At 41.6% G+C, this 21,515-nt stretch overlaps 1 protein-coding gene across 4 annotated transcripts in view; it reads right to left on the bottom strand.

Moving 5' to 3' along the window:
• The window catches only part of DAAM1 (dishevelled associated activator of morphogenesis 1), a 162,691-nt gene that overhangs the window by 69,120 nt on the left and 72,056 nt on the right, over nt 1–21,515 (bottom strand). For all 4 annotated transcript variants that reach the window (XM_004738862.3, XM_004738865.3, XM_045070058.1 and 1 more), the window contains exon 3: nt 9,973–10,062. In XM_004738862.3, the coding sequence (XP_004738919.1) occupies nt 9,973–10,062 (90 nt within the window). The remainder of the gene's footprint in view (nt 1–9,972; nt 10,063–21,515) is intronic.

Below are 21,515 nucleotides of genomic sequence, written 5' to 3'. Positions count from 1 at the left end.
GAACGCAAATACAGGGTCATTCTCTCCCACCCTCTTCCAGCTTGGTGTTCCCTATTTACAGGGAAAACGAGGGCTTCCAGAAAGAGGTGTTACTGCAGAAATGCAAGTAGGAGGAAGTCCACGAGAGAGATGATATCCACAAAGCAGATACAGACTCGCTGCTTGACAATGCTATCAAGAACCGGAGTATTTACAGACTGAGCAATCAACAATCCCCAAGTCCCGGAAATGACTTGTGCGCAGAAACTCGTTCAGAATTTAGGCATGGGGCATAAACACACAGCAATTACACATCTCCATTTCTTAACATCCAAAAGAATTGAAGAGTGGAAGAAAGGAGAAAGGCTTTCATGATTTTTACAAACACTCAAGATGAAGGCACTTGGGTTAGAGGAAGAGACACACCAACTGTGGCATTTCCAGCCATGGCCAGTCAGCTTACTGGTGCAGACGTGCTGGCTCTGCACCTGCATGTTACTTGCCCCTCAGGAAAGCAGCTGGTGCCTCAGAGGGACTTCCTGTGTGGGGTGATGGCAGACATCAGTCAAGAGCTAGCTAAAGATGGAAACACAATTTGCCTGGGTCTGGGACTGAGGGTGTACAGAGGTCTAGAGGAGAGGAAGGGTGAACCACACACGGAGCAGTTTCCTTTGTAGTCAACCCAAACAAACATATTGCTGAGTGAATTGTCCATTTTTACACACTTCTAACATTTTATACTTTTGTAGGGCTTTTTATGGGTATTTGGATGGAATGCTTTTCATTTTCCAAACCTGAGTTTTTCTTCTTTAAATGAGCACTTTCTATTCCAGTAATTTTTACTTCAGTTTGCTAAGACATATTGGAAAAAATGGAAGAACCTGAGCGACAGCTTCTTGTATTAGGAACACTCAAACCTCAATGAAGTGATTGACCAGGACAACAAAATACCAGTTCCCTCCCCTCAGAGGTTGGCAACTGATCTGCGGCAGGTATAAATTGTTACAACAACTTCGGAGAGCAATTAAAGGTGAAAATGATCTTAGCAAACAACCCAGTAATTACATGTCTTGGTGTTTATTCCAGAAAAATTCTTGAACACATGCACAAGGTTGCTCCTTGCCACATATCTTTTTAGATAATGAAAAATCGCAAATAAGCATTACCCAAAGGGTATAAAATAATTAAACTGGGGCATGTTCATATAATGGAACATTGAAGTACTTAAAATGAAATACCATATGAACATATCCATGCAGAATAAGCTTATAAATACGTGGGCAAGGAAAACACATAAAACCTCCAGAATAGGTCACCTCTGGGCTTCCACTACTATATTTATAATGTCTCATTCCTTTTTTTAAAAATCCATGGTGATTATCATAAAGTGTCAGCATTTGTTCAACATGGGTGTTCATTATATTTTGTACTGTTTGTATATTTAAATTTTCACAACAAAAATAAAATCACCAACCAGGAAATAACAGTTTATCCCATGAGTGGAAGGGAAAGTTTTCAGAAATTTGTTAGCTTTCTAACTTCTAACAAAAAACTTCTAACAAGTTTTCTAACTTCAGGGACTGCATGTTGATCACACTACCCTAGCACTTCTGATGTAAAGGGAGCCTCCTTTTACCAATTTCGGGTGCTCCCAGCGAAGATTTCCTTGCTTTCTTCCCTTATCTACACTGTATCCTCCAAACTTATTATTTCTGCCTCCAAGAGCTTCTGAGGGCTTGTGAAATCTTCACTACTGTTCTACGAAGACCAGGTATTAGGATTTAAGAATATGGAGATGAATGCCAGACTAGCACAAGTGGGAACAAGCAGAAAGTGAGTCCACACTACTGTTTTGATCACAGTCACCATCACTGAAGTAGACAGTGGCAACAGCTGTCACGACCATGCCCCAAGCTCTCTGGTAACTCTGAAATGGCATTATCGCCCTTTGTATAACCATTCTGTGACACTGGTCTCATTTTACAGAGGAGGAGAGAGAAATCAGAGGGGTTCAGCAATATGCCCTAGTAAATGGCACCCTCCCTCCCCCGCTCACCCTTCAAATGGCCTTTAACTATGCCAAGTATTTTCTCATAGCTATTACTTGCCTTCTGTTTATCTTAGAAAAAAATGGTGCTGCACACACATTACGATACCGTTTAGAACAACTATGGGGGGACAGCGGCAAACATAATTTTGGAAGCTGGCAGGCAGATACCTTGACTGAAAAGGCCTTTGGAGATCATCTGTTCCAAGGCAAGTCCTTTTACTGACAACATCTCAAGGCTGAAAAACAGAGGCCTATGCAGAACCAGAATGTAAAACCCAAACGGGGGACTACAGAACTTGTCCAGAATATTTTAGATTTGTTCACTTCTCCAAACACCAAGGAAGAGAGAGAGGATTTGGTTCATTATGTAGGCAAGTTTGTTTACTGCTTCTTCATTAATGAAGCTGGGTGCCTGCTGGGTATCAACACAAAACTATGAGCTCAGGACCATTCTGCACACTTTAAGACAGGGGTGGTAGCTGGCACAGCTGGAGTGATAGAACTGGTTAACCCTAGAGGGAAAAAATGCCCAAAATTGAGGTTATTGAACAAAGGATTATAGGACAAGGAGGCACACAAGTACTCATGAACTGATCACCCTTTTTGGAATACAGCATTGGTTTAAGGGCTGCCAAAAGGAGGGAATCCTTAAATTTTCTACCCCAAATCTAAAACTAGGTATTCATTTTGAGAGCACTGGTTTTTTCAATAAAGAGAAAATAAAGCAAGGAAGTGGGTCACTAACTTTGAGATTATGCTACTTAGAGGGGGGAAGGGGAATGAGAAACATGGCTTCAGTGGGTTTCTGGACAGAAGATGGAAGAAATCTCACCAGGGCCAAGGTTCTCATGTTTTCACATTATTGCCTAATAGATATATGGTACTGAAAAACATTGGGTGGTTTACAGATTCACCTTTGTTTTAATGTCACCAGGGAAGAGTGAAAAAAGAGAGGAGACAGAAGGGAAAAAAAGTCCCCAAGCTAGACAAAGGAGGGGTCAGGGAAGCCAGGGTTGCCATGACAACCCAAGCACTGGTTGCATTTTAAATAATATTTATTTTTCCTCCCAATTTCAGTATAAGTATGTGGTAGCTTTGTAATGTTCGAGTTGGCTAGGCTGAACAGCATGTTTTCTTATAGGTTTCTGGGTATGGTGAGCCGCAAGAGAGATTCTCACAGGAGATGTGGAGGGCAGAAGTGAAGCAGCAGCCATTTTGTAGTTCATACATGTTGTCTTTAGCTGCTGGCTCACCTTGTTGGTGTGGAATAGCTGGCAGGTCTGTAACTGCTCCACCTTCCCCTGGATCCTCCCTCGGCTTCTCCTGGGCCAGGTGTGTGTATGCTGAGCTCCATGACTAAAGGTTCAGGCTTCTGCAGGACACCCATACCAAAGTCAGAGGCGGACAGAACTGACGTGGACTTCAGTCTGTCCTTGTGGACTCCAGCCTACCCTCGCTCTCTTCCAGTTTATATCCACCCTCCTTCCCAACTGTGTGCTCCAAGGAGCTCCAGCAACAGAAATAAAGACAACAGCCTTATGGATAGTGCTCAGTCATCTTCCATGCATGTGTCAGGGTGAATCGCTGCTCTGTGTTGCTGCCAGTAATCCTGCTTCTCTGAAACCTGACCATACAAATACACTGTATGTACTTTTAAAAAGAGCAATTTTATTTTTACAACTGGGGGAAAATATTCCAAAGTAAGGAGCAGAGAATGTACTGTAGAAAATTTGGGAAATATCTGTATAAGGAAAAAAATTAAATCACCCACAATCCCACCAAGCAACTGTTTCTGTCTGCCTACCTCTAACTTTACTCCTTTGCAAATTTTTGACGGTACTACTTATGATGGTTTTATGACTTTTCTTTCTTTTTTATTTTTTTAAAACATGCTGAGCAATTTTCCATGCCATTACAATTTCTTTGAAAACATGATTTTTCAATGGCTACAAAATACTCTGTTAGGGTTGTGTGCTATCATATAAACATCCTCTTTTAAGTTGGTTACAATCACGGGCTTTTAGGAGCAACACTACCAAGAACTGCCTCACCCTGGTATATTTCTCATCACTTCCATGGGATTAATTCCTAGAGGAGGAATGTTTCAGGCTGTGAACCCATATTATCAGGTGGTTTTGATTACTATCTTCAGGTCAATCAGCATCTCATACTGAGGCCAACGTTCAAAATACTTATCAACCAGCATAGCATGGGCACCAATGAATCGGAATCGACGATGTAATGTGGGAACAGGGTCTTAGAGTCCCCTTTGCTCCATGCCAGTAGTTAAAGCTTGAGTCATTGGGGGGAAGTAGTAGACCCTTGTGGGAAGGGTGACTGTCACAGAGATTTTTATCAGGAGGGTTCGAGGCAGCTGCTTTTTACCAAGGAAGTTGGCAATATTTTGACAGTTACCATAGTTTCACTGAGGTATACCCATGTTGGAGTTTCTTTTCTTTTTTTAAACTATGTTGGAGTGTCTACATGTCTTTCTCTTCTCCAGGCTGAACAAACCTCAGTTATTTCAGTCTTCCCCCACTGTGCCTCCTTTTTTCAAAAGTTTAGCCTTTCTACAGATTTCCTAACAAGCCCTACAAATTTGTGTGTTGTGTAGTGAAGATCAGATTAGGCCAAAAGTCTAATGTTGACCTTTTCAATATTGGAAGGGACAAAGAACAAAGTATAAACCAAGAACAGTGCACGTGAGCATAGGTCAACTGTTAATAGGAGCCGGTGTCTAGATAATGGGATAAAAGCATGACAACATCAGCCCTTTCACTGCTCTAACTGCTAGATAGGACAAAGTGGTGAAAAAACTGTTGTTGCCTGAGTCACACACATCTACCCCCAAAGATTGGTGGCTCCTTCCTCCGTGCCCCAGAGCCTGTTTGCTTACCTCATTATGGAGCTTATGACAAGACTTGGCAATTATTTGATCTTATCTGCTTCTCCTACCAGGATCATCCACTCCAGGAAATTTGATTTATTTGTTTAACCATCTTCAGAATTTAGCCAAGAGTCTGCCCTGGAGGAGTACTCAATACACCTTCGGTGAATCACAAACCATCCTGCCCCTCACCAAGAGCATGACTTCATGGAATGAAGCCCCAGATACTCCAAGTCAGTTGTGTCTTAGTGGTTCAGCATGGACTTATATACAAACCGTCATCTGTCAGAGTCAGGGAATGTGCAGACAAGGCCAAGAGCTTCAGAGCCTACAGAACCTGGAGACGCCCCCCAATATCCAGCTACTGTGCTCCCCTCATTTATTCTTTTAGAGAAAGAATAAGGGCAAAATACATCCCAGTCTTATCTCTGATCACTTCTACTTCTGCCACTGTCTTTAACCCCTTAGCACTTGGGTGTACAAATGCCAACTGGAATCCATCAACAGGTGAAAACTCAATGGCAGGAAACCAAACCAAGTACTTGTTAAAAAGGTCTAGAAATACAATTACTGACATCTAGGTTTTGCCCGTCAACAGACTCCCTCTCCCAAATTTTGATAGCTAACAAAGTAAACACATGAAAATCCAAAGCTCACTCTACAGTGTGTTTAAACAATTACAGTAAAGAAAGGATACCTAGCTTCCCTTCTTTCTCGGGTCTTCCAATGCCCAACTACTGCTTCTCATCCCAGCCTACCCACAGCAGCTTCTCATTAGGATACTGGAAACAACTAGAGGATGAACGTATCATCTTGCCTCCTTGTTTTACAGCTAGCTTGTCTGACAGTTGTGCAGAAACCCCTGGTTCCTCTTGACTTAATTCCACCACTTCACCCTATGTTCCTTTAAACACAGGAGGCCCTCGACTCTCAAGGAACTGAAAGAGCCACACCCTGACAACCGTGCACAATACAACTTTAATCTTTGTGTGTGTGTGGTAAAAGGAGAATTGCTTTCTGTGGAGATGAGTGGGGAAGTGATCCAATTAAGATATGCAAACCAAATGAAGGGAGTGAATGAAAAACTAGCAGCTGCATTTTTAGTCACTGTTCCTGCATGTCTTCAAAGGCACCAAGCACCAGGCCCAGGTTTTGCTCACGTGGCCACATCTTCCCCACAGCCAGGTCAGGCCAGGTTCTTAAAGTAGTTAATGAAATTTGAGTCAAACACACCCTCATCAGCAGAATAAAAATTCATCTTCTCTGCAGAAGACCCAAGAAGATAGAGACATGAAATACAGCGAATCCAAAGCCATTTACTGAACCCTTGGCTTTAGAGATCGGAAACAAGAGGAGGGCAAGTGGTGCTCTCCTCAAATCCTGATCTTGGACTCAAATTCCTGAGGACACTACAGCTAACGGTATCCAGCGCCACTTGCCTACTCGGTAAGCGCTGAAGCCCAAGGAGGGGGAGCAAGTGTTTTCCGGAGGCCTGTAAGGACCAGGTTAGTGACACAATTCGTGCAAATCACTCCCGTGAAGAAGCACAATTAAAGGTTTCTGCCAGGGCCCATATGATTGTCGTCGCCGAGAGACAGTATACGCACCACTTTCTTCTCTCTCTCCAAAGCCCTCTCCTTACTTTTCCCAGGGTTTAAAAATCATGTTAACAATAAGCAAATACAGCATGGCCAGATGCCTTTCGTGGTCAGATGGTTCATTGTTTAAAAAGTTTCAGTTTAAAATCCAAAAGATTGTTAACAGATGCAGTTTCTGGCTGGAGACTGGGAAAAACCTCACTTAAACAAAAGAGTATGTTGTGATTGGAGCTAAAAAGGGAATTACCTTTAAAGATAAGAACCACAAACATTTCCTATTTGAAAATACCTCCAGCCCCACCAACAGGACCTTTTTGTGGTCCTTTCATGAATGTTAAAAAACATTTGACAGTGGACTGCCACAGAGGACCAACGAAGGCAGACCAACCAGTCCAGTCATTTTTACAGATTTGTTTGGACTTTCAACAAGGCCACAACATCCATCTCTTACTCTCCCCCGGATTACTCAATTAGGCAAGCCACCAATTAATTTCTTTCCAATTCTTTTAGTCCTAGAAATACTTCTGCTGCTTTCGTTTTGGCTCTAGAAATGGATTTTCAACTAGAGAGTAGATAGAGGCAAGTGTGAGAAATGAGCGCAGGGCTTGATAATCAGACAGCCGCTGCTGGGACTCAAGTCACCATTGGGTGGAAAAGAGCCACTTGGCTGAGGAAGGCCTGGCCCCATCCTCCGTTCCCAGTCTCATTTGCCTCCACAACTACTATGCACTTTCACACAGAAAGCCTGCTTTTCACCAACTCATGTGTCTGTTTCTGTTGGCTTTCATGGCCCCTGACTCTATGGCTTCACTATGTGTGAGAATGTCTGTAATGCCCTGGGTTCTAATCTTGAAAGATGGAAAAATCTAAGAAGCCATGAGTCTGTAGCTTTCCCTTGGCCTGAGAAATGGATGTGGTTTGGCTTGCTGGTGACAAGCCTGATTTGAAAAGGCTACCTAAGATATGGTCCAAGAAAAACAGTCTGTTCTTAGGAATAAAGATGGCCACCCTGGGCTCCATTTCGAGAATAGGCAATCTGTCCCTTAGGAGATCACATTATATATATGATGTTATATATAAACATCATGCCCTTTTCTGCTTAAGTTTTTGTTCTCGTAGTCATTGTATTATTTCCCTATTTATGACAGCGCCCCAAAAGGTCAGTTGCAGGCCAAACACAGAGCAGAGTTTTAATATTTTGAGGCGCTCTAATCAAGAAAATCCTTAACTCAGCAACGCTAGCATCCATTTTAAAGTGAGGCAGATCTATAACCCCATGGAAATCCCTAAAGAGTTAAAATGGCTTTCCCACTCAGCCACTACTTGGCTGTCATGTAAGGAATCCGGGCTGTAAGAATGAAGCTAGCAGGAGGACTGTGCTTTCAGGGACCTGTGCAGTCTGGCCAGGTAGTGGTAGGAAGGGCCCATCCTTCAAGAAATGGGATTCTGAGGTCAGGGGTCACATCCGTATCTATCTTCCTACGAAAAGGCAACCTTGCCATGAGCACATGAGACAGGGTTTGCAAGGGGATTTGATAGGCCTGGAAATTGAAAAATGAGCAGCAGCTGCAAGTCCAAGGTCATTACTATCCTCCAGGGTTTGCCTTTTCTAATCTAAGGGGCAGTAGTTTCCATGATTAACTTTCAATTGCTGTCAGGGGTGTAATAAAATCTGGGAAAGAAGAAAACTTTCCCCTCAGTAAGCTGCTCCCATTTTCCTGCCCTTTCCTTTCCTCCAGTGTATATTCTCAATCCTCACTTCATACTGTTTCCTAACTTGAAGAAAAAAAGTCTTCACTCAATGTCCTATGTGCATACAGGCACTTGAAGATTCTTCCTTTTCAGTTCCAGGGCGTAGGTCTTTAAGATGGCCTTGTGAAAAGGTCCCTTATTTTCCACGACCGTACAATGCCATCACTTCCAGAAATGAAGACTTTTAATTTTAAAATCCTTTCCCAGTGTATTACATCTGTTTCCTGAGCCATGACAATCAGTTCAACAACAGAACCATGCACAAAGAGAAAAGAGTACACAGTCCTTCACAAGCATGTTTTCCTGGTTACTACTAGATTAGGAATCCTTACAACTACAACTTGGTCTGATCTGGTAGCAGCTCAGAAACCATACAGAGAGGTTATAGCTGGACACGTCTCTCAGCAAAGGCCCCCAGAACCAAACTCCACACATAGTTTTATCAACAGTAACTGCTCAGGTGGAAAACTAATTGTGCTTTCAATTTATTTTGACAGTTCAGTATAACACTAATGACAAATTAGTGGCTCAGTCATCATACACTTATTTCAATGTGTTCTGATGCTGGAGTTACAAAGAGGAGTTATGCCATGGTGCCTTGCCCACAGAGACACTGAGTTGGGCTGCCAAGGGGCACATTCTTGCTATTGCAAGATGTTTCTGGAAGGCCAGCATGGCAATCAAACAAGGCAGCAAAGAGGCAGAGGACCTGGAAGAGAAGTCACGTGCAAATGCACTAGTTGCATAAGAAAAGGGTCCTCGGACTCATACTGTGCCTTGAAAAGACATTGGACTGCTACAGTTTGTTCCTGTTCTTTGCCTTGAGGCAAGGGTGAGTAACTACAGAGTCCACTGTCCTGGAGACAGGTAACATTTCCCGTAGGTGCTAGCCTGCCCTTCCTGTTTACCCCATCTTGATTCAAGTTTCTATTAGAACAGAAGAAAAAGTGACAAAAGATGGCCATGAACTTGATTGGTTCCAAAAGTGGGGTGGGCACAGTCTGAGAATTTTCACAGGGTTTAAAGATGGCAGAGTGAACTTTATTGAGGAGATATGGTCCATGGGGTGATGCCCACACCGGGACTGCTGATATCCATCCTCCCCTTCTTCAACAGTAACAGGACCTAGATAAAAGATGCTTTCTTTGCAGGCAGAGGCCATGTAGCTAAAGGTAGGATGTGAGGGGAATTCAGGTGGATGATTCCCAGGACATGTCCGTAAGAGGGGAGGTGGGGAAGGATGTTGCCTTCTTCCCCTTCACACCTCATCCTCTGAAACAGCCAGAGAGATACCTGGGACCATGAGGACAATGCCACACCCTAGAGGCACTGAAATGGAAAGTTGCTAAGAGATGGGAAAGGAAGATTGAGGTCCCAGAACACTACTCCTAATCCACCGAGATACCGACTTTCATGTAAAGAATGGGTGGAAACTTTGATTTTTGTGTACACCGCTATGGTTTTGGGTCTCAGTTGCACAGGCTTACAAATAATGGTTATAGGTGTGGAGGACATGGGGAGGTGTCCAACAAAGTGTCCATAAAAATATCCAAGGTGTCAGTATTGTGCTGCACACGTAGCAACAAGGCCACGATCTGGTTTGTACATCACGAAGAGCTGCCTGAATTTCAGTGGTGAAGAGGAAAAGCAAAGGGCACAAAAAATGATAATTTCCCAGTCAACCATAAACACAATGAATCTCTTACCTTTTTCTTGCTACAGTATATTTGCCATTTTTTCTCAGCTGGAAGTGCAAACATGGCTTCCCTGTGTTTGTCTGTCAGGTCAAGTTCATCCTGAGGAAACAAAATAATAATTAGTATTTCATAGATTAAATGTTATTCCTATAGGAGAGGTTATCAGCATCATTACAGAAAAGAAAAACAAAAGCAAAAACCAACATATATTTCAATGAACTTGGGAAAGACCAAGAAGGCAAGGTACGTGTTGCCACCATTAAGAAAGCACGTCTCTGGCATGGGGCTGAGTCTTGAGCACAGAAAGGACGAGGCTCACCCTACACCTACCGAAGGGTGTGGAAAAGTGGGCTGAGCACGGACAGAGTACCCTGAGAGCACCCGCTGAGCGTTAAAGGCCATCAGAGCTCCGGAGTTTGGATTACTCATATTATAGATGAGGGTTCACTGGCAAGGGATGGGGGCTCCACAAACACTGAGTATGAGGCTAGACCTGAAGAACTTGGACATGAGAGGAGGAGACCAAGGGAACTAAAGGCAGGGGCACAAGAACAGACGGGGTGTGTTTGGGGGGACAGTGAGCAGCTTAGCGGAAGCACGGGAATGATGCAGAGAGTCATCACATGAAAGGGCTGAGAGGCAGGGAGAGACCAGTTTGTGAACAAAAGTCTTAAATGCCAGAATGAGTTGTTTATTCTCTTGACCCACGAGAGCTGATGAAGATTGTGCGGAAGCACCTGGCATCTTCATTATCATAAATCCCACTAACATTTATTCAGCATTTTATGCACCAAGCATCATGTGGCATTGTCTCGGTCCCCACAACCCTGAGTCCACTCATTAGTACATCCTCATGGGAGTAACGCTGCCTGCTGTAGTTCAGCTGGGGGAAATTTAGGTGGGAGACTGGGTAAGTAACTTGCTCCAGACCTCACACCTGGTAATGACGGGGCCGGTTTTCAGCCCGCAGCTGTCCAACTCCAGAACCCAGACTCGGCCTCTCAGATCCGTGTCTGGAAACATTAATTTTACAGGGGAGAGCAGCTTAGATTGGACACGAAGGGAAGGCAATTTACAAACATCCATAACTAATGAATAGCAACAACAGGATAATGAATATAAAGTGCTTAGAGAAAAGCTCTTGGCATTTAATAACTCAATCATCCCTGGTCTGTATTACTGGTGTGGAGCTTCTGGTACATTTTTCTTAGTAGAGGGAAAGTTCTCTAGGTGAGGGTGCAGACTGGTGGGTGTGAGACAGATGAAAAGGTGCTGTAAACCAAGGCACAATGAGGCTTCGATCCCTGAGGAATATAAACACGTTCCCCCTCTGAATGCCTTCGGTATATACCTGTAATTCTGCCTCCTGTAGACACAGGCTTCACACTTCATACTCCTACCTCCATTTATCATTGAGTCCTGTTATTTCTTCCGTGAAAAGTGTCACGATTTTTCCTTTTTTTGATTCCCAATGAAACCACCCAAATTTATGCTCTAATAACCGCTCTGTCGGCTCCTGGCAGTAGCCTCCCCACTGCCTTCTCCACCCTCCCCACGCACACCCAGAATTCATTAAAGCAGCTGTACTTAAGCCTGAGAGAACCTCAGCATCATCTGGGGGGCTCCTTAAGTCACTGATCGCCCAGAGTTAAGGATGGAGCCAGTGGGAGCGAATGTGAACATCTGAGCATCTAAAAAGTTTCCAAGTATGGCTGATGCTGCTGCTCCGGGCACACTTTTAAGAGCTGCGCCTTCAAAATCGAGCTCCTATGCGGTTTTGAGCTCCCAGTTCAAAAAACTTCATTAGTTCCACACACTGACAAAATGCATTATGTATTCCTCAGCCTGCCTTTGATGTTTCCCATTTAAAACCCCAATTTAGCCCTTCTGCCCTTATTCTGTTACCACCTACATGTCCAGGGCCCAGCCACTCAGAGCCCAATATACTGTGAGCTTCCTGGGGAAGCGACTCATCTCCTTAAGTCTCTGCTTCCTCATCTCCAGGATGGGCATATCATTCCTCTTGCAGGGCTATTGTGAAAATGAGCAACATGGACTAAGTATGGGGTAATGCTTGGCACAGGGCAGGTAGCTGGGTGGCTGCAGTATTGTTATTTCTCTCATCATTTACACATAGATCAGGTGCTATTTTCTTTTAAGAGCAAGGTAAATAGTTAAGTCACTAAAACACACACCCATGTACATGACTCCCTAAGCGCAAGAAACTAGTTAAGAATTTTAACAATGAACAATCAGGGAAAGAACAAAAGATATTTACAGAAAATCCCACTGTGAGGGAACATGCTAAAAATGTTAAGATTTTTGCATACAACTAGTATATATACGAAGTGATTATTTTTCTTACTTTCTTCTTTTTTTAATTTCCTGTTAAGTCATACTCGCTCTCACCTATTGATAAATGAGGAAAGTACTGTGACATAAATCACTTCCGGACCGCTGGGGTTTTTCTTTGGGTGGGGGGAGCAGGTTCAGGTCAGTTATTCAAACAGCTCAATAATATGGCGCTTACTTTGGGGAAAAGGTCCAGGATTTGTGAGAGAAAACAATACTACTCCTGTAACAGCACTGTTTGTGCTAACTGAGCAGAGGTATAAACAGGTAAAGCCTAAAACCTAAAAATTCACAGCAAAGAGTATTAATAAGTATTAATACTACTGTATTTTGCTGTTAGAGGTAGAATAATGCTTCACAGTTGAACTAGGACTTAGAAGCAGATGGTTTTAAGGAAAAAGAGAATTTCCAGAAAATTAAAAAAAAATTTTTTTAATTGCTACAGGGTCACTGGTTATAATTTTGAATTACAGTAAGAAAATGGGGGGGGGGTAGTGCCTGGGTGGCTCAGCCAGTTAAACGTGGAACTCCTGATTTTGGCTCAGGTCATGATCTCAGAGCCATGAGATCAAGCTCCATGATGACCTCTACACTGAGCATAGAGCCTGCTTAAAAGATTCTTTCCCTCTGCTCTTCCAACCCCCCGAATGCCGCAATGCTTTCTCTCCCTGTCTCTCTCCCCCACCACAAATCAATCAATCAATCAATCAATCAATCTTTTAAAAATACTACAATTTAAGAAATTTAAAGATTAAGTACCTTCCTCAAGGTAACCAAGCTAGTAAATGGTGGAGGAGGAGCTGGGGTTGGAACTATTTTACAGAGCCCACGTTCTTAACCACAAGACTGTCCATTCTGTTGATCATTCAGCAGGTAGGTAAAATCACAACACTGATGCAAGTATGAAAATGTATCCATCTGCTGCACTCAAAGCCTACGGAGTGTCCACGAGCAGAAAGAGGAAGATGCTGCCATCAGCCATTCCTGAGTTCCAGGTCTGGCTCTCATCTGGTTATGTAACCTTGTGCAAGTGACTTAACCTCTGGACTTCAATTTCTTCACCTGAAAAATGAGAATCATAATATATATCTGACAGAATTGTCTCAAGGATTAGCTCATGCAACCAAATTTTGTTTTGTATTTATTAAACGCGAGGCACTATGCTAGGTGCAAGGAACAAAAAAGTATCACAGAGCTCATATTCTTGAGTGAGAATAAGGGAAATCAAATAATCTCATGAACCAGGATACGATCACACAGGAAGCTGAGCTCTGACAGTCTGCCTGTTGTGGGGAAAGGTAGGGCAACGAAGACTGCCCCAAGGAAGTGAAGTGAAAGCTGAGAGATGAATAGGAACTAAATAGGTAAAAAGCACAGCAGGCAGTGAACAGTAGCTTTGAAGGATACTATGAACTTTGGTCTTTCTCTTAAGAGCAACGGGAGGTCACTGGCAGATTCTGAGTAGGAATGACATAGATTAAATTAGATAATGACTGGGAGTGCCCCGGCACAAGGCCCAGAGTGTAATAAGACCCCCACCCCTCCATTCCAAAAGTATCTCTGCTCTGACTCATTCCATTTTAATAATATGGCTGAATCAAGCATGCAAGACTCCAAGAGACTATCACACACAGCCTTAGAGATCAGTCAACACTTCCTCGCTGTCCTACCCATTCCAGGACGCTGGCCAGACATTACAAAGAATACAAAGATGAATAACAGACCTTGATTTCATGGAATTTAAGAATCTAGTAAGGAAGACAGGATGATAGATAGAAAGCTTCAGTCGTTCCCTTTCTTTTCAGGATAAAGTCCAAAATTCCTCAGCAGGTAGGTAGAGGTCCCTTGTGATGCACTGACTTATCCCTTCTCCTTTTCTGCTGCCACCAGCCACCTTTTAGCACTTCTGGTCACAAGTTGCCCACTTTTTAAACTTTTGCACCTGCTGTTCCCTTTTTTCAGAAAGCCTTTACCACCATATCTAAGGATCAGTCCCATTCATCCAAGCTCTTGTCAAGGTAGCGCGTATTTCCCTCCACATGGCCCACCTCCACTCTCCTGGATGAGCCGCTCCCCTATTCTTGCCTCTACTTAGGGCATTTACCACATTGCGACTGGCACATTATTGGCTTGTCGGACTCCTGTCCTGGACTTGTGCCCAGAGGGCAGGAACTGAATTTGTTCTATTCATCTCTGCCATTAATTAACTAATTATTGTTCTGAAACAGTATGTGACATGGCTGGATTGCCCCCTGCCCGCAAAAAAGTAAGGGGAGGGCACGTGGAAAAGCCAGGAGGAAGAAAGGGAGGGACGAAGGGAGAGGATTATTGTAGGATATAGCAATCATCAGCGTATTTCGAAGATTAATCCCTCCCCTATTCTGGGCAGTAAAATGTACATACACTGAAACATACAGATTTAATACAATCTTCAGTTTGGCCAGGGTAGGCACTGAAGTGGCTGTAGCCCTTTATACTTGAGAAACTGGTCGTGTCATCTCACTCTCCATTAGCAATAGATGGCAGCTCTAGTTACCCCACATTTTCACCAAAATTTGGTGCTATGTCTTTTTAATTTTAACCATCTAGTTTATTTGAAGAGTTATCTCAATGTAGTTTTAATTTGCATTTCCCTGATAACTGGTGCTGAATATACCTTCTCACGTGGCCCCTCCCACGTGTTATTTTGTGAACTATCCAAGTCTTCTGCCCAGTTTCATTGAGTTACCTGTCTTTATTGCATTAGAGACATTTGTTACCTATTTTGGAAACAGCTCCTTGGTCCTGGGTATATAGAGACTATTTCTCCTAGGCTATAGCTTGCCTTTTTATTTTGTTAATAATCTATTTTGATCACTACGTATTTTAATTTGAATGATGTCTAATTTATTAATCTTTTCTTCTAGAGTTAGTGCTTTTTGTCTTCTCTGAGGGATCTTTGTAACTTGCAGGTGAAGAAGTATTCTACAGTTTCTTACGGGAGCTGCCTAGTTTTAGTTTTAGCTTCTGTGTTTGAATCTTACTCCATGTCTCCTAGACCTGATTCCTGCGGTCCTTCTTTAAATACAGAATGGCTGGATGCCTTTTGCCTTCTCTTTTCAGGCTACTGGCACTCATTTAGATATACTTGTGGACAAGGAGGGCAATAAAATCAAAGTTGACAGAGGAGGAAAAAGAAAGTCATACAAACTAATTTGAAAGCCACCTTGACATATTAGGTCCTTCAAACTCTGACATCACTTCAAAGTAATATTACAGATTACAGAGATTTTTCATTTTGATACTTAATCCAAATATTGAAAAAGGCAATCCTGGAAAACAAAGCCGGATCACTATATCTCAGTACCTCTTTACATGAGATTTTTTAGAAAAAGTACATCTATGGGGCAGAAAGCCAACTGGTGGTTGTCTGGGGCTAGAAGCAGACGGGACTGATGCAAATGGGCAGGGTGGCTGGAGAGGTTCCGGAGCAGGATGGTGGCAGTCGCTGCACAGCTGCATCCATTTCCTAAAACTCACTGAACTGTACTCTTACAATAGGTGAATTCTATAGAATGTAAAATTACATCTCAATACGCTGCTAAAGAAATAGAATCAAGCTTGGTTGTTGGAACCCTAAGGAAAAGAAAAAATTCAGAGTAGAGAAAATATAACCTTAGGTAAACCATAAGGAAGGAAATTTCTGCCTGAACCAAATTTCTGATAAACCAAGGAGTTGGCTTAGAAGAGAACCTGATTGGATGTGTGTGGGGGGCTGAGGGGGGCGTGTAAAGAAAAGGAAAAATGTGGTCCCCTTTAGGATAAGTCGTTTGCTCTGGGAACTGTTAAAATTTCAGACACAGCTTTTGTTTGAAACCAAAGATCACTTCCCTTGAAAATTATATATGGATTCTATTATTATGCATTCCATTTAGACCAAGAGATAGTATTTCCCCTAAGGCCCCTTAATATTAAATTAAATGATAAGTTAAATTTAATGATAAATCCTCAAGAACCTTCTCAGTGTTTTGTTTTTCATTTTTCCCTATTGGTGGCTCTACAGAAAAGTGTTGGCTCCTCTGTGTCTCTGTGAATTAATAAGCAAGTTTTCCACGGAGATTAACAAATGTAATTAGCCCAAATCCCCGGCAGCATCCTGGAGGCTCCTAGATCACCTTACTTTTTGTTTTGTTTTGTTTTGTTTTGTTTTACAATCATGCTAAGTCAGATATTATTTTGGGGACTGTCAATTAATGCCAAGACAAGCAGAACAAATTCAGCTCCTACTCCTACGCCCTAGACTTGGATCGCCCAGCATCCTTCACTGGCCACAAACTTTTCTTTCATATTATGCCTTGTTGGACAGAGTTTTAAGTTAAATGAAGGAAAATAATTTAGCCAGTGATAAAAGGCGAAACATTCACACAAAGCACCATTCCTCTTCCGCTCTGAACTCAAGCTTCTTGAAAACTAAAACCAGCAAACAAAAGCCTATAGGCTTTTCTTAGAGAACATATCATGTTTTTAATATCTTCATAAAATATATATTTGATATATAGTATCTTGGAAAAAGGTATAAATGACACACTTTTTATTAAGAAAAAAGTACCTCTGAGAGAAATCCAGCTGTGGGAACTAAAGCTCTAGGCTTCATCACTAACAAAGCGTATTATTAAGACCCACTTCTAAAAGGTTCTGTACAAAGAAATCTCACTGGTCCTACACTCCACAGAAGCAGGCAGCACTGTAAAGAAATCTATATAAATCATAAAACAATTGGCACAGTACAAATAAATCTAAGGAAATGGATTGATTTGCTAGATAAAGCAAGGGAAGGAATTTTGAAAAAATATACAATAAGGGTCTTGAATGAGTTGAAAGAGCGCTTTTCAGAGACTTAGCTAAATTGAAATAGGGAGTTATTTATAAAACGTCCAAAACAATATTGAAAGCATTTACTCTTTGAAAATCCACCAAATCAATACATTTCAATGAGCCAACAAATACGTTTCCAGATTACAAGAGAAATCTTTAACAAAGGAATTCTGGATTTCTATTTCTAATGAGTCAAACTAACTACTCACACACATACTAATGCATCATGTGGAGGTAGACGGACACGCAATTAATGCTCTGTCGGGGTGGGGAGAGAATAAAAAAAAACGAGGAGACATGAAGCTAAGACAGGTCCTGGGGTCATCCTGTCAATCAACTTACGGCTTTGTATGCTTTTATTTTTGTTTTTTAGTGGTCCTTGACCAGGTAGCCAGCCAATGTTGAGGTCTGACTCAATGTTCAGACCTCACGAAATTTCTAATTATTCTTACTCAGACAAAGCTAACTTTTCTCCTTTAAACTGCATATACTTCAGGTATTTGCCCACAGCATGGAGGCCCAATTCACCCACCCTGGCCCTACCCACCAAAGACTTCCCCACATACCTCCAGGCAGCAATGCTCCAGGTCACTTCACATACACCCTAAGTTAGCCCTGGCTGGATTTAACCCTCTCTGACATTAACCCTCTCCCTCCATCCCATAACTCAACAGTACCAGAAAAAAGTCAGATGCTCGGAGGCACAAGGGACTAGGCCTTAAGTCATACGACATAGTGATAAATATAATGTCGTGGGGAAAAAGGCCAAATTAGTTTTACAAACGTAGAGAGAAAATGTACTGTTAGGCGGAGACATTTCATCAAATGTATGAACATCTAACCCCGCCACAGCAAGTGACCGGCACATCCCTAAGTCACAGATTGCCAATTCAGCTCTTAAAATTTAACCACAGTGACCCTGAGAATAGTCCTTTACCTTCCCAGCGGTGGTTTGAAATCTGAAAGTGACATTCCATATTAGTCATTTTAAACAGAAGTACATTCAGTGACTTACTACCTGCTCCTAACCAGTCAGGAAAAACATAAATGGAAAACAACAGAGTGCTTTAAATCCCAAAATGGATGTGTACACACAAGAGAACCTTGAAGGTTTTCAGCAGGTAAGATTTCAGCCAACATTCTTAGTCATTAGATGAAATACCACAATATGACTCACCTACACAGTCATGTTCTCTGTGTCTGATAGACATGCTTTAATTCGATATATAAAAATAAGAAGTGAGATCCCACAAGCAAAGGCTGACTAACAGAAATAATTTTTAGTTCTTAATACCAGTGGGTAAGTGTTTTATAATATTTCCTTTCCTTTCTTTAACAGTAGGCAATGCAAACCATAACCAGTTTGCTAGACAAAACCTGCTACTAAACCTGTAGGCTTCTCGTTCTGCTTCTCTGTGTTATTACAATCAGAAACTCGTTAGAGCAACTTTTAATTTTTAATTAGTATACATCACCAGCAGTGTTGCAGGAATCTTAAATAACTCTGTTCTAAGTATATGTTAAAATCATCTCCCAGTATCCATCCAGCCACCTAAATATCTAAATATCCAGTTTTTACATCTATAATCTGGTAACTTCTGTTGACAAGGCTTAATACAGAGAATTTCTAAGCAGTGTTTCCCTAACTGAATGCATGGAGGGACTTCATCTTGTGGGACAAAGAACCAGCGTCGAGTTTAAATAAGCTCCCCTTCTCTCAGTGACACCTGTACTGCTCTTGCCAGCCCAGGCTCTTCCCGCACCGGCTCAGCAAGCTCTTCAGAGACTTTTTGGCAGCTCAGCAGACACTTAAGTTTTATTTGGGTCAAAAGACATTTAGTAGAATAGGTCTCTTCCCACACTGCAGCTATTTATTTTATCCACTCACTTATGGTAGAGAAACTGGACAGGAAATAATTCTCAAACATTATCAACCTTGTCCTCTCAAGCCGCTACCCTTGATGCTAGACACTTTGGTGCTCCCATTTGAAGAATAAGACTGAAGAGAATGGTTAACAGGTGGATGGGGGACAGGAAGGACACAAGGATCAGCCCAAATGTATCACTTCTACTTCGAGAATAATTCAGAATATATATACCCAACCACTGGAGGATGCAGCAGTCATGAATTCAGGCACATATGCACACACATACACATTAAAATAGTTACTGAGCATCTCAAGTATTAACTTTTAGTAATTCGTTACTCATCCAGGCCACAAGCATTTACTGAGTACCCTCTCTGGGCCACACCCCACTCCCGGCCCTAGGGTTCTTGAGGATGAAAAAGCCAGATTACAATGCCTGTGTGTCATTCTGTTTAACATAATGAGTGTCCATATGGGAATAAACTCATACCATCTGATTGTTTAAAAGATGGCAAAGGACTTGGCTTTTTCTTCTACATCCAAGAAATGCCCATCTTTCCTATAAACAACCTGTATATACATTCTAAGTGAGCTTTCAGTTATTTGGTTTAATTTAATTCTTAAATATTCCATTGCATAATGAAATAAACAGCAGCTGTAGGGTGTTTCCAGTGGATTCATTTAAAATTGGACAAGAGGAGAAAAACTACTACATTTTAAAATCTTATTTTCCAAAAAATATACAGAGATGTGGTTCTTTATCCATAAGCCAAAAAAATCATAACTAAAAGATGTAACTGGTACTGAGCTCCTACAACATACACCAAGAACAGTCTAAAATTACTGAGTAATTCTGGGAATTGAAGATGGGGGGTGGGATTCCAAGTACAGTGGATAAAATTGAGGACAGTTAGAACTGAAATACACCACCCACATACTGGGCATTTACCTCCCATAGGCCATGTGACATATGTTTTATGTGAACAAATGATGTTTAGATGAATCCCAATGCATCAATATATATTCTCATGCGCAGTTATTTATACAAACTACCAGATTGTTCTAGCCATTACTGAAACACATTTTCAAAATTTATACTCAAAATCTTACTAAACCACATGACTTGTGGAGATGAAATTATTTTCCCAGTCTTCTAAAACCTGGACTGATTTATACAGGGACATGTAGAGAGTTGGCAAGTCAATACTGGAGGCTGACTTCGCATAATTTGCACATGGTAGCCTGAGGATTAAGTTAAATAATCAGATTTTAAATTGTAGTCAAAAGCTAAGTAGGTATATACTGTTCAGTCTCTTTAGAATCCATAGTAATGAAAGTCATCAAGGCCAAGATGACTTGTAACTATTTTCAAGAATTATTAGCTCAGAGATGGTTTTGCAGCTATTTGTATTAAAAGAAAAAGAGGGGCGCCTGGGTGGCTCAGTGGTTTGGGCTGCTGCCTTCGGCTCGGGTCATGATCTCAGGGTCCTGGGATCGAGCCCCGCATCGGGCTCCCTGCTCCGCAGGAAGCCTGCTTCCCTCTCTCTCTCTCTCTCTCTGCCTGCCTCTCTGCCTACTTGTGATCTCTGTCTGTCAAATAAATAAATAAAATCTTTAAAAATAAATAAATAAAAGAAAAAGAAAGTTTTCATGTTTCTTTCCTCCATCTCTCCACAATCCCCCTCCCATTTCAGTCCCTATAATCTAAATTAAGAAACACCCAGAAATAAGTATATTGATTTATAACAAAGTATCTAACATGGAGTCAAAAATCTATACTTAATTGCCTATAGAAAAGGATACTTGGAATGATCTTGGTGAGATAAAACATAAATTTAGTACTAGAAGGAATAAAATGGTTTTGTGGTTTTACCTTAAGCTTTACTGTTCTTGTGTGGTAAATCAGAAGACAAGAAGGGAACTTAAGAAGCCTACTGTCCACCTCACTGTTTTTAACCAAACTGGGCCTCCAACCAGTACAAAGAAATGTAGACTATCCATTGGGATGAAGATCTACTGCCAACCCTACTTTGATTCTTAGAAGAAATGTAATGTTCAGTTCAGAAGTATACAAGCAAGCAAAACCACCTACATTAACATCACCCTGTATCACAAATCATTAGTTGTTCTCAGGGCCAAAATAATTTGTTTATAAAGTTCTGGGTTTGGGATCATTTTTTTGGGTCATCTGCAAATTGACCATGTATTGGCAGCCGTTCACATCCTCTACATAGGAATTTCAGCACTGAACACATTTAAGACCATATCTGCTTTCCCACTTACCTCTGTGATGTACTGCATATTTTCATACCGTTCTAAGCATTTTTCTATAAACTCATCAAGTCAAAGTATCCAAAAATGCCACAGAGTTAGGGGAAGATCTACTCAATATATTTTCTTCTTCATTGTCAACTAACCATGTCCTTTAGCTAAACAGAATTTTCTCGTTGACCATTACAGGTTTGTCAAATAAAAAGA

This window comes from Mustela putorius, unplaced genomic scaffold (assembly GCF_011764305.1).
Source record: "Mustela putorius furo isolate JIRA1106 unplaced genomic scaffold, ASM1176430v1.1 tig00000129_pilon_pilon_pilon, whole genome shotgun sequence".
Classification (NCBI taxonomy): Eukaryota; Metazoa; Chordata; class Mammalia; order Carnivora; family Mustelidae; genus Mustela; species Mustela putorius.
This window is presented reverse-complemented; position numbering and strand designations above follow the sequence as displayed.